Source organism: Triplophysa rosa, linkage group LG19, assembly GCF_024868665.1.
Source record: "Triplophysa rosa linkage group LG19, Trosa_1v2, whole genome shotgun sequence".
Lineage (NCBI taxonomy): Eukaryota > Metazoa > Chordata > Actinopteri > Cypriniformes > Nemacheilidae > Triplophysa > Triplophysa rosa.
The window spans coordinates 1460881-1473443 of NC_079908.1; the positions used below are offsets into that span (position 1 = coordinate 1460881).

The 12563-nt window shown below is 40.2% G+C and overlaps 2 protein-coding genes across 4 annotated transcripts in view; both read right to left on the minus strand.

Annotated features, from left to right (window-relative positions):
• Positions 1-7300, minus strand: part of fnip1 (folliculin interacting protein 1) — a 29255-nt gene extending 21955 nt beyond the window's left edge. For 2 of the 3 annotated variants that reach the window (XM_057359669.1, XM_057359667.1), the window contains exons 1-6: positions 7102-7300; positions 3295-3427; positions 1947-2078; positions 1236-1339; positions 1078-1152; positions 908-999 (exon numbers count right to left, since the gene is read on the minus strand). In XM_057359669.1, the coding sequence (XP_057215652.1) occupies positions 908-999; positions 1078-1152; positions 1236-1339; positions 1947-2078; positions 3295-3427; positions 7102-7190 (625 nt within the window). In that variant the 5' untranslated portion in view covers positions 7191-7300. Of the gene's footprint in view, positions 1-907; positions 1000-1077; positions 1153-1235; positions 1340-1946; positions 2079-3294; positions 3428-4608; positions 5017-7101 lie in introns of those variants that run through there. The other variant, XM_057359668.1, reaches the window with a different exon arrangement.
• Positions 7301-8640: 1340 nt separating this feature from the next.
• On the minus strand, positions 8641-12440 carry LOC130570566 (uncharacterized). Its single transcript, XM_057360926.1, has 11 exons — positions 12275-12440; positions 12089-12179; positions 11242-11314; positions 11092-11140; positions 10883-11011; positions 10323-10448; positions 10159-10219; positions 9482-9534; positions 9316-9389; positions 8842-9132; positions 8641-8733 (listed from the first exon to the last, which is right to left on the minus strand). Exons 1-11 carry the CDS (start codon positions 12342-12344, stop codon positions 8641-8643), a joined length of 1110 nt encoding a protein of 369 aa, XP_057216909.1. The 5' UTR covers positions 12345-12440.
• Between the last annotated feature and the right edge of the window lie 123 nt (positions 12441-12563).

Sequence of the window (12563 nt, forward strand, 5' to 3'; positions counted from 1 at the left end):
ATTCCATGTGGTTTGTCCTGTTCACACAGTCACACAGTAAACAAATCTGGGTCACATATGAGCAAAAAAATCGGATTTTAGTGGCAGTGTGAACGTAGCCAATGTGGCTTCATGAGAAAACTGTTAAAATGGACACATTTTCAGTCATCAAAAACTAATTGTGTGTCATTTTTAAAAAATCTGTCACTTCATGTTAAAATTCTAAATTAAGTTGTATGTGCAACAAAATAAGTTACTGAAATTGTTAATATTTGAATTTCAGTTTCATTTTTGAATGTTGTTCAAAATATTGAGATGTGTATTGCATCGTGAACCCAGCATCGAGATATGTACCGAATCGTGAGCTGAGTGTATCGTTACACCCCTAATATATACTGATCTCTGTGTAAAAATAAAATGATGATGCTGGAATATTTCTCATCTCATTTTTACCCCCCTAATATGGCTCCAAATTTCAGGTGAAAATTGACATTTTTACCTCCTTCTACATATTAATTGATTACTTAATAACTATTCATCTGTGGCATTTCATAATTTTTTTAACATCACTCCAGATGTTGGTCTTGCTTCTGTAAAAATAGAAAAAATAGGGAAAGGGAAATATTCAAAATTTGGTTGATTTGACACGGAATGACCCTACTGACTGTTTTCTGTTCAGTGTAAAGCTCTTCTATAGCAAATTAAAAACTATTTGTACTTTACATTTCGGTTCTTTTAACACACAAGAATGATAAAATGACAAACAACTTTTGATTTGGGTCGTTACTTACACATAGCAAGAACATTGAGAAACAGCCATGAGCTCATACTGTGGCGAGGTTTATGGTCGCTGTGTGTGTTTGTGTATATGTGGAGTCATTTCAGGCTGGTTAAGAAACAATCATGGAATGTTTTTGTGCTGCTGTACCTATGTTTCCCAGGAAGCCATTGCCTACAGTGTTCTGGTCAGGTCTGAGCGCATTGGAGTCCTGATTAATGAACTCCAAACTGTCCTGCAGTCTGTCATGTAATAAAAAAATCAGTCAAACAGCTGCTGGTAATCCACATCTACATTACGTGAGTGTGTGTGCTGCTTACGTGTTCAGGCTGCCATAGACGCTGCCGCCCATCCGCGCTGTAAACACTTTACTGAGCATCAGCTGTGGTGGGGATCTGAAAACACACACACGTAATTGGCACTGACCGTTCATCCCACACTACTAGAATGACTGCCGCTCTGTTTTCGACAGCCTCACCTTATCTGGTGAATCTTCAGCGTTGACCCTTTGTAGCTCATGGCCACAGAGCCAAACATCATTTCCCCAAGCATATTAGCATCTGATGAGCACCTGGGTGAGCCCTGAGGAAGAGAGGGAAAAAACATGAGTGACAGTCAAGCAAACAGGAATTAATAGAGGGAGCGCACCCCGTGGGTGGCAAAACACTCAGCAAAATGACTGCTCGCAACATCAGGAAACGCAATTTCACGCAACATTTCAGTGTCCAGGAACACCTGATTCCTCTGTAAATCATAGGGAAGCCGTAATGATCACAGTCGAGTCCAGCTGTTTGTAATTTCAGCAAGTAATTGTGTGTTTTAGTCCTGGTTTCTTTGTTTCTCCTATTCTCCTCAGCCATTTTGCTGGGTGTTTTGCCACCCAGGGGAGCGTGTCCCCGGGCGTCCCGACATGTTCACGTGGGAAAGTGACGTCAATGCATACCCTCTATTCAAACTTAACATTGCCTGGCAATAAAAACAGAATGCGGGCTGCATGATCATTCTTTTGGAATTTACTCAACACGTTTGGCAATGACTTACAATATATATTCAAACAGCGATTTTTTATAATTATGCATATTCCCTGGTGACGAAACCCACGACCTCTAGTCTGCAGTGCCCCACTGATATGAATAAAACTGAAGAAAATTCACAAGTTGTACAAAGTTCGACCTGGAACAGTGCTCACCTGAAAGCGGTTTTGTTCTTTGGGTTCTGAGGTACAGGACGAGCTGCTGTCCAGAGAACTGGAGCTGCCCCCTGTAGGCCTCAGCTGACAGCACTTCCCAAACATCTTTGCCTGCGTCTCTCCACACACCCTCTGCAAACACACATGGACAAACTAAACAAACAGTCATAAACACAGTGCTTCAGACTGTAACAAAAAATATTCTCTCAATAATTTCAATGTCTGTCTATCAAGCTTATAATGGAGGTACTATTACATGTAAAACTTGGATGTGGAACAACTTAGTGTAACAGAAACAAAAGTGATATCCTCATCGTGATATACTCAGAGTTAATAAGTGTTAAGTGTTAAGTGTTGTGTGTGTGTGTGTGTGTGTGTGTGTGTGTGTGTGTGTGTGTGTGTGTGTGTGTGTGTGTGTGTGTGTGCGTGTGTGTGAAGCGTTGCGTGCTTGGCTCAGTTTCGGTTATGGCTCACAGAGAGCGTCTCGTCCTGCCCTGTGAAGAGCACAAAGGAACTCCAGCATGTGACACTGTCATATGACTTCCTTAACAACTCGTGAGCTGAGCTCTCTCTCTCTCTCTAATATCCTCTGCCAAAAAATGTCAAGTGATTGCAGCCATATCAGCAATCTCTCAAGCCTCACCCTAACACATTAGACAGGCTGTTTATTACTCATTTGACTGCATTAATATGAACATTAGCTTTAACCTGACCATTATAAGACCACAGTCACAGGATCATTGTTTCATCTAAAGAGACCATAATAGATTATAATAAAAAATGTCAAAAATGTTATTTTTCAATAAAGACTACTAAGAAATAACAGAACAGTATACAATAAAATGGTAAAGGTTAGGTTACACAAATTGGCATCACACTTTAAAGACTTCAAATGGCATTTTGGCCTAGCGCTGGTTCATTTCTGACCCTGCAGTAAACAGCTTTTTCAGCTTTTTATTTATTTAACACTGCAAATATAAAAGGTCAGACAGAACGTTTATGCAAAAAGTATACAAGCATAATGAAAACTGTCTATTTTATGTGGTCACATGTGACGTACTGTACATTCTTACTGTTAGCGACAGGGCTGTATTTGTGTGTGCGCACTGGCTGTACTGTTGGTCCCTAACCACCTGCATCTCATGACAGCTAATGACAAACAACCTGCAGACCTGACAGAGAGCAAGAGAGCAGGCGGGCACACCTCCCATCATGTGAAAGCACGCTTACACATTCAGTGTCAGCTGATGCTATTATTATTGGCGATAAGGCCTCTGGTTGAAACTGGTTGGGAGCCCAGTGCTCTCCGGCCCTTGGAGAGGTCCGGCAGGGGGAAGTAATGGCTTACCGTGACCGGAGCATCTTCTTGTGTGCTTCTCTTTCTGGCATCGGAGTCGAAGAGAACGTTTCTACCGCGCCGCTCGCAGTCCTGGTAGACGATGAGGCGGATCTGACTGGGTTCCAGCTCCGGGGAGGCCCAGCTGGGGGGAGACAGACATGGACGTGAGCAGGAACGTGGCATGGCTCAAGTACAGTGACTCTTACACAGCGACTACACAGTGCTTTGGTGTGGCCACATCGCTGACCACACTGACAGTTGACTAATAAGCTTCCTTTAACTGTCAGCTGCCATTGTTTGGTCAGATGTTTCGACAGCTCCTGCATTGCTGCCATTCCTCAAAGCCCAACACGGGACAGTTTAGTGAAGAGTGGCTGGCAAAGAATGGGAATAAACAAAAGTGGATAAGGGGCAGGGAAGGAAAGGACTGGCTAAGTCACAGGCAAGAGTTATTTCAGTGCTCCATGTCAATGCAGGTGAAGAAAGGCACAGGGCAGGCAGTAAAGTGCACGGCTGTTTACTCTTCACACCAACTGCAAATTCCAAACAACTGCTCTCATTCAGCTCAGGGTGGAAAATGAGTCAAACATAGTCAAGCATCATTCCCTTTATCAGGGTTCAAGACAACACGTCCTTGATTTACAATGACAGAACGCTGAATTTGAGACATCTGAGAAACACGCTGTAGGACAGTAGGGGCACAGCGCAGACTTTGTTTAAATACTCCACAGCAGAAGGCCTTTGAGGGATTCTGCAATCCTTTAATGAGCCAAGAATAACTTTCACTACAGGTCAGGCAGGCAGTCACACATTAGTCGTCTCACAATACAGCTGTGCACAAACTAAAGGCCAATTCACATGATCATATCAACCAAACACTCGAGAAAAACTCACATGACAAACAATTGGAACACATTGAAACTCTTAATATGACAGATTGAAATCCACACCATAATCATAACAGGCAATCTAAGTAAATTAAAGTGTTGGTAAAAATACATGAATTTGGTTAATCTGATATGATTATGAACTAGTCTACAGGTCACTAGTCAAGAAAATTGGAGAGACACACTGAACGTTTTCAAAACTGAGAAATAATTCTCATTTACATTACATAAAATGTAATAATGATCATGGCTCAAAGTAGGACATAAACAATCGCGCAGCACACCCTCTCTCATATGAGGCAACCAACTTCATCCCAGCATTCCCTCAGTCACACTGCCTCCGTTTCCCGTGCACATGGTAAAGCACTATTAATCCAAGCACCAGACTGAAAATCTATAGTTCACTTCCAGCCAAAAGCAAGCAGGCGTCGAGTACCTGGGCATCTTTGAGATTTTGCCAGTGTGCTTTCCCATTCTCCTTAGCCCTCAGCTTGCTCTTCCTCACCAGGGAGCGCCGCTAAGAATAGCACTGAACTAAATTCACAAAACAACATGAGACGGTCAGGTGACCTCTAGGCCGAGCTGGACAGCGCCTGGACAAAGGCATCTGTACGTCCTGGTTGGATATGGTGAAACTGAAGAAAGTGCGAGTGCGGCTGGTGCAGAGAGAGGACTATCCGTCCCCGGCTCTTACCTCTTGACCACAACACACAGCCCTCCCCTCAAAGGATGCTCAGTGACGCACGGTTGCATTGGGAGCAAGCAGGTGTTAGATAAAGTAACTATGCAGACCGTGACGCAGTTCCTGTCTGCCAGCTGGGGTCATTTTTGAATGCATGCAGTGGGAATTTTTCCAGCCTGCATTCCTGTCAGCTACCTGTAACACAGCCTATACTGGCTACAAATGAAAGACACCCTACAAGGTTGGTACGGATAATAAAATAATAGTCTCAGTGTGTCTACGGTGAAACCATAAGCAACAGCATTTATTTACAGCATGTAGCCATTAGAATTAGCACTTCTACATCAGGCGTTATACAACGCCATGGTCTACACTGGTCATAACATCTAGAACATGTTTATTTGACAGAGAGCTTCATCTTTATGTCTTTGTTGGCTGGAGTCTGACAGCGTTTAAGCTATAATGTACAATTTATCAGTGTGTGTGTTACTTGGAATCGAACCCGTGACCTTTGCACTGCTAACGTGACACTCTACCAGCTGAGAGAGAGAGAGAGAGAGAGAGAGAGAGAGAGAGAGAGAGAGAGAGAGAGAGAGCGAGAGAGAGAGCGAGCGAGCGAGCGAGAGAGCGAGCGAGAGAGAGAGACTGAAGGTAATCCCCTGCCAGAGCACACAAAAGCTTTTGGCTCAATCGCGAGCGATGTGCAGTATGATGATCTGTCCTTGCCAAATCCAAAGAAATGCGAGCAGCCGTTTGGTTCTTCTTTGGGGGGGGTCACCCATTCAGTTGCCCTCACTGGTATTCTTAGGCATAGCCTGACTACTCATTATGGGCTCTTTATACACAACATGATGCCTTCAGTAGTTGTTTTGAATGTGAACAGAGCTTTCCTGTAGCTCTGTGGTAAGAGCATGGCGTTAACAACGCCAATGTCGTGGGTTCGATCACAGGGGATTGCACATACTTAGAAACAAATGTATAGGATAATGCATTGTAAGTGGCTTTGGATAAAAGCGTCTGCCAAATGCGTAAATGTGAACATGACACTCATCGGCTGTTTCGCACAGATCAAACCAGTGCTTATTGTGCTTCACACCATAAGATTCAGGCCTCTGTCAGCATTACAGAAAGAAAAAGAAATTCAACATACAAAAAAACATTTATTAAAGAAGTATGGAGAATGGCCAAACAAATAATTCAGAACATAAGCTTTAGCAAATAATAGAGTACAGTAGAAAACAGTGTTTCATGTGTATGAAAGCATAAACCTGCTGGCCCACACCACATCTGTTCACAGCAAATCAATGAAATCTTAAAATGAAGAGCGATTACAGAACCCATTTTATTTGTTTTGTAGTAAGATGCCGAATGTTCTCTTAGCAAAACCAACCATTTCAAACGTGTGCGTGCGTGTCCAACATTTTCATAATGAATAAATAACATGCTAAATTTAATGATTTAAAAAAGAACATTTTAACACGGTATGTAAAGGTAAATTAAATGCAGGGTAGTGCCAGACGCGGTTTGCATTGATTCTCACAGCCAGTAGAAGCACGTCCAGTGTTCCCAGTCAAACCAGAAGCACGTGGAGAAAAGCCTGATAGTAAGCAGTGCATTTAAGCACATCTAAATACATTTACATCACATCTGTTAACTCCCACTGACCGCACGAGAACGTTTGATGACAATGTCACGTGCCAGTCCCGCAGACAAACACAAGCTGCTTTGTCGTCGCCAACAAAAAAAACTATATAAAGCTCACGTACACTTATAAATCAATAACGTTAAATTTATTCTATTAACTTAGTCAATAACGTTAAATTACGTTACCTCTCTAGAGAAATACGTTAGTCGACGGTGTAACTTATTTAAAGAAAAAAATCGTCACGCGCTCAGGTCTAATGTTCAAGAGAAAAATGTTTTATTTAAAGTATAGATTTGGAGGAAAAATAAAAAGGCCTGCGGAGTAATTAAACTCATTTTCAGATTAATAAACAAAGGGTCAGCTAGCACGAGGCTAAACCACTGACCAGTGGGCTAAAAACAGTAACAGATGATTATCACAATACTACATTACAGTAACGTTACATATAAATAAGTATTAAATACCCTGGACTAAATAACGTTATATACATTTACAGTGCTTAATAAACACAAAAGAAACGTACTATAACATTAGTGTGTTATAATATTGCTCTGTCGAGACGTTGTCTCCTCAGAGGAGATGAGCGCGAGATCGACACGTACCTGAACACCGCATCCTCTTTATTACAGTTCACAGGCGATGAAAACGCTTTGCCTTTGTTGAAGAGTTTATGAAATAATGTGGGAGCCATAATGGACCCACCGTACTAACATTAAATCCCTTTTTTCAGGTCAATTCCTGAGATACGGTCGACTTCTGCGTACGGACTCCATTTGTGGGCCAGTCATATGACTGACATTAGTCACACGAGCTGCTTGGCAACGTTCTCTGCTGTCCTATTGGCCAGTCACTGCGCGCTCCGGATTGGTTAATATTTCTGCATCACGTTGTCAAAGCGTTGCGTCTTTGTTTTAGGGCTACAGAACGATGCACAAAGACTGTATGTCAACTGCGTTTCACGGAATGCATTGAAAACGTGAGTCTTTACATTTATGGGCGGTTTCCTGCACAGGGATTAGTTTAAACCAGAACTAGGTCTTAGTTAAATTAGGATATTTAAGTCGTTTTAAAAGAACATGCCTTATAAAAGGTGTGCAACTCGAGACAAAACAAACGCACTAAAATATTTGAAGATATGTCAGTGCGAGTTGTTTTCGCTCAAGACACCTCTAACATTTGAGCTAGTCTGGGACCGGTCTTAAACCCTGTCCGGGAAACAGCCCCATAATGCAAAGTATTACACATTCATCTCAGACCAAAAACAGTGATGCATTTCAATAATCGGCTAGATCAAGATCACAAAAACATGACAAATGTTATCTCTTTATTCATCTTTTTACATAGATTTTTATACAAATAATTACAGAAATAAATAAGTTATTTTTCCTTTCTAAAGCTAAACATTTCACTAAAATAATGTATCCTCCAAAGTCCGTTTTGAGTGTCAGAAGTCCACCTAAAAACAATCTTTCAGAAAATAAAAAAAATGGTTTGGTTTTAAAAAAATTGGTTTAATCTCGACTGGTAAAAATCTGACTAAACTGAAAAAGACTAAAAGATCATTAGAATATTTTATACACAGTCCCTATGCAGAATTACTAGACATTGTTGGTTTGTCATTCTTGAGAACTGCAAAATCATAATTTAGTTGGTTTCAGCAGAAAATGCAGTCAAATATAAAATAACTCCATGTCATATGTTTTCTTCTTTGTGCAAGGTAGAGAAAACAAATAACTTGATCATTTTTTGTGTTACTGAATTATATGTCTAATATTTAAAAAATCAGCCGTGATGCTTCAATGGTTTCGTGAGAATGACCCAGTTAACATATTAAAACCTTACTTAAGCAGGTTTCATTTATTGTATTTTACAATGCATGTACTGTATGTCTAGCATGCACAGATATTTTGCGTATGGAATGATTAAACTGTCTCACCTTACAGAAATGTTCACTCTCAGGTCATTAGCCGCAGAGAGACCTGCGAACTGCATGGGGGTCTAGATGTGCCTCTGTATTTAGAAACATATATTTGTTAAAAAACAAAGAAAACACCACCACACACACACAAAAATGTTATTTAGGAAAAACATTCCTTAAGGGTCGACTTGCCCTCTGCTGGTCACAGTATTCCCTCTGTACACTACACATTAGACTTGTAAGAGAATGATATTTCCATGACATTTCCCAACCTTGTTTTAATCTCCTCGGATGGGGGTGATAATATGGAGATTCTCTACAAAGAACAGAATAACACACCAATTAAGTTTTTCTTTCTTTAAATTTCAAAATTGTCAGCGTAAAAATAATGGTATTACCATATTACCAATAATGGTAAAATTACCATTTTTGCAGGAAACTGGAATGAGCATGTTCGTTTCAGTCTCCGAAAAAACGCTTCTCTTTCACATTCATCTGCAAAGTCAAAGAATTTTGCCGGCCCTGGGGAAATATCTTGTGATTCTTCTCTTGTGATGCCTTCTTTTTGTTTAACCAGCTCGTCCTGTTGAACTCCACAATGATGGTGCTCTATTTTATTGCATCTATGGTTTGATATGTTCCTAATGCTCACAATATCACTGAACATCACTTTTCTGCATTTTATTGGTTTATTGGTTTCCTTTTCTGAAAAACACTGAAAACCGAGACAAACAGAAAAATATATTTTAGATACAAACATTTACAATATGAGTGACCAGTCAAAGGTTGCTCCAATCTACCATCAAGTCTTTCTAGCTGTATGCGAGGAAGAGAAACCAAAACGAGAAAAGTTTTATACAGATAAGAATGTTACCACAGACAGGCAAAGAAAAGTCACCTGCTTTTTCACAACAGGACCTACAGCCCTTTCATTCACTGGTGTTCTCTTTTCATCCGGTTTTAACACACATCCTGCAAAAATCCAGAAACAGAGCATTGCTTATCATGCCACGCCATTCATTTGTAATTTATTTGCGGTGAAACTCAAGTGCTCTCACAAATACCTAATTCAATATCTGATGCCAAAGTTTCAGAGGGCACATATAAAGGGGACAGGCTGGGAAAAAATACAACAGTCAAATCCATAACCTTTAACTCAATAACAGAGAATACTGTAAATGGGTAAAAAAAATTCTAATACAACATATTTTTGACCATGTCAACATAAGAATTTGCTATGACCTTTATACAAATTTAACAAGGTATAGTAGCACAATTTTGCTAAGATTTGATTAGTCACATTCGATTTTATATCAAAACACACATACTTTTAAAGTCGGCATGAAATCAAAAATGATAGTTTTAATTGTTTTACATAATGTTGCAGTATTTATTATAAATGATTTATCCGTGCACATCATTGTTTTTAAAAATCATTTGCAATTGTAATCTCCTCCTCCACCTCTCGAAACGACCTCTCTTCACTTCTGGTCAGGAGGAATGGCGCGAGGGCGGGGCTACAATGACTGACAGATTGCAAACTGGCGTTTAAATCTTTCACCTTTTAACGATCCAATCAGTTGTCAGTGGATGAAATCAAGTCCCGCCCTTGGGTATACGTCACGATACGGAAAAAAAGACAATCACTACTTCTTTTTCATGCCGATTTTGAACTGTCGACCCCAGATTGTTCATGTGGTCTTAGATATCTGAAACCCGCTGTACTGTATATAGGTCTTACCTTATAGGTGACAGAGAAAATGAATTCTTCGGTTTATCTTCAGCAGTGTCTAATGATAGTTCTGTAGACAGATTAACACATGTGAAAAAGTCTTTTGACTTCTCAGTGTATAACACGCAGTGCAGCATGCATGAACTCAAACACACAGCAGCGACATACAGTACCGAGAATGGAGGAGAGGTTTGGAGGCTGATGCAGCGCTATATCCTGCGCATGACTCAGATCCAGAAGGGTTGAGTTTTTCACACTGTTCATCATTCCATTACCATCGACAACAGTGATCCCCTCATCTGTGTGGTCATGAGAAGTACACAAACAGCTTTACAACAAACAGAGTGAATGTGGAACGGGTGTGTTTTCAGGGGTTTCTTGAAGCTTGTGGTGGTCTCAATAGTCTTCGAGTTGTTTCAGGGGTGTAGGGGGTTGTTAAATCACACACACAGAGCAGCATGGACCACACCGATCCGTGTATTTAACGTTATTTAAGTGTTATAATCCTGTACTACGTTTATTTACAAAGAGCAAGAAAATACATTCCATTCTTTATTAAACAAACAACAACCAGTGCTTGCTTTGGACTCGCATACAGATATGACTTGTTTTGAACAGCTTTTGTAAATAAAATAATTCCATGGTGTCCGAGAAGCCTCTGGATTCACAGCATGGGGGTATTCACAGCATGCTGCTGTGGCCAGCTAGAGTCGTGTATTATGATTGGTTATACCAAAATGATCAGCTCTGCGAAACTCCTCAATGGACGAAAGCGTGGAATCCATGTTTAAGGTTGGAGAATCATCATCGTCATCCAAACAATCCAACAAGAAGCTGGAAACCCCAGAGGGCATCATCATACCTGGCCAGGGATATAAAACATAGGCTGAAGAGTCCATTTAGCCCTCGTTAAAGTACTGAAGAGAAAGCATCAAACCCTACTTGTGGTGTCCTGGCTTGAGTCTTTGGAGGCACTGGCAGTCATCATCACCTGCACAGAGGAGTTTATATGAGCAGCTGTGCTGGTTCTCAGCACAAGCTTGTATATTTAAAACTTGTGAACAATGCCTCATCTACCACATTACACCATACCTTACAATGACCTCTCCTGGATCCTGAAGTCAATGGTCGACCATTCAGATACTTTCCACCTGGCCTCACAAGTCTAAAATGAAATTCACACAAGAAAAAAAATCTCATTGTTTTTGCAAAAGAAAAACAATAAAACACCGCACTGCAACAAATGACATTCTTACTAAGCATTTTTGTCTTGTTTTTAATAAAAATGTCTAAACCTTCTTAAATCAATGTACAATTACTTGACAAGAAAAGTGGCCAAAGATATTTAGTCTTGTTTTATGAAAAACAATATAAGGATTAAGTTAATGGTAAAAACAAGCAAAAAAATCTGCCAATGGGGTGAGAAAAATAAACCCCATTGGCATATTTTGTTTCTTGTTTTTACCATAAATGTACTTCATTCTTATATTTTTCTCTTCAAAAAGACACTAGATATAGGTCACTTTTCTTGTCAAGAAAGTGCATCTGATTTAACAATGTTTAAATATTTGCATTACAAAATAAGACAAAAACACTTCGTAAGAATGTCATTTTTTCAAGTGTATTTTGTTAGGGTGGCCACACTATGTACAGGCTACTAAGGAAGTTACCGCCTATGGAAACCATTCTTGCGTTTGCATGGCAACCTTCTATGTGGAACCTTTAATATGCGTAAGCAAACGGATCAGATGAAATGAGCCTTTGATTATGTGCGCAGAGGCAGCTTATTCGTTTAGTTTTGTACATTTGTACAAGTACATAACCATTGCGTGCAGAAATACAGGTCTTCCTCAGGCTACGTCAGACTGCCTTATTAATATTCACGAGGCAGGCGGTTCCCAAGCAACAAGTAGAAACGCTTGGGGTGACGATAACTCACCTGTCTTTATTGCATCCAAACGCGTTTAATTTACTCCGCTGTCGACCACGCCGAGCACTTCCACTTAATTTAGGCACACATGTTCTGACATCTGTTATAAAGAGTACACAATAAAGGTGATTTCTGTGTGGATTAATGCTCAAGTAGGCCTACACACACTTATAAAACACAAAGCAGGCATCGTACTGATGGATGAGGCCGCTCTCATTGGCGTCACATTGCGACCGTTTCCTCTTGAAGATTTCTTAACAATCATAGTAAACGCGACTCTTTTAATGATAAACTATATAATTCATATAAAAGTAAGAATGTATACTATCAATTATATTATGCTCTAAAGTCCCGCTGCCGTTTCCGCCATGACGTGTTGATTGTTGTAGAGGGACACGCCCACTAATTAATAACGTGCCAATCAACGTAACCAAGCAACACCAGTGTAATATCATTATTATTCATATTATGCAAATTCTGTATC

Coding starts and splice junctions, on each gene's coding strand:
- LOC130570566 (XM_057360926.1), bottom strand. CDS start 12,344: ATGATTGTTAAGAAATCTTCAAGAGGAAACGGTCGCAATGTGACGCCA. Junction 11,141..11,241: donor CCAGGAGAGGTCATTGTAAG/GTATGGTGTAAT, acceptor TCCTCTGTGCAG/GTGATGATGACTGCCAGTGC. Junction 9,133..9,315: donor GTCCTGTTGTGAAAAAGCAG/GTGACTTTTCTT, acceptor CTCGGTTTTCAG/TGTTTTTCAGAAAAGGAAAC.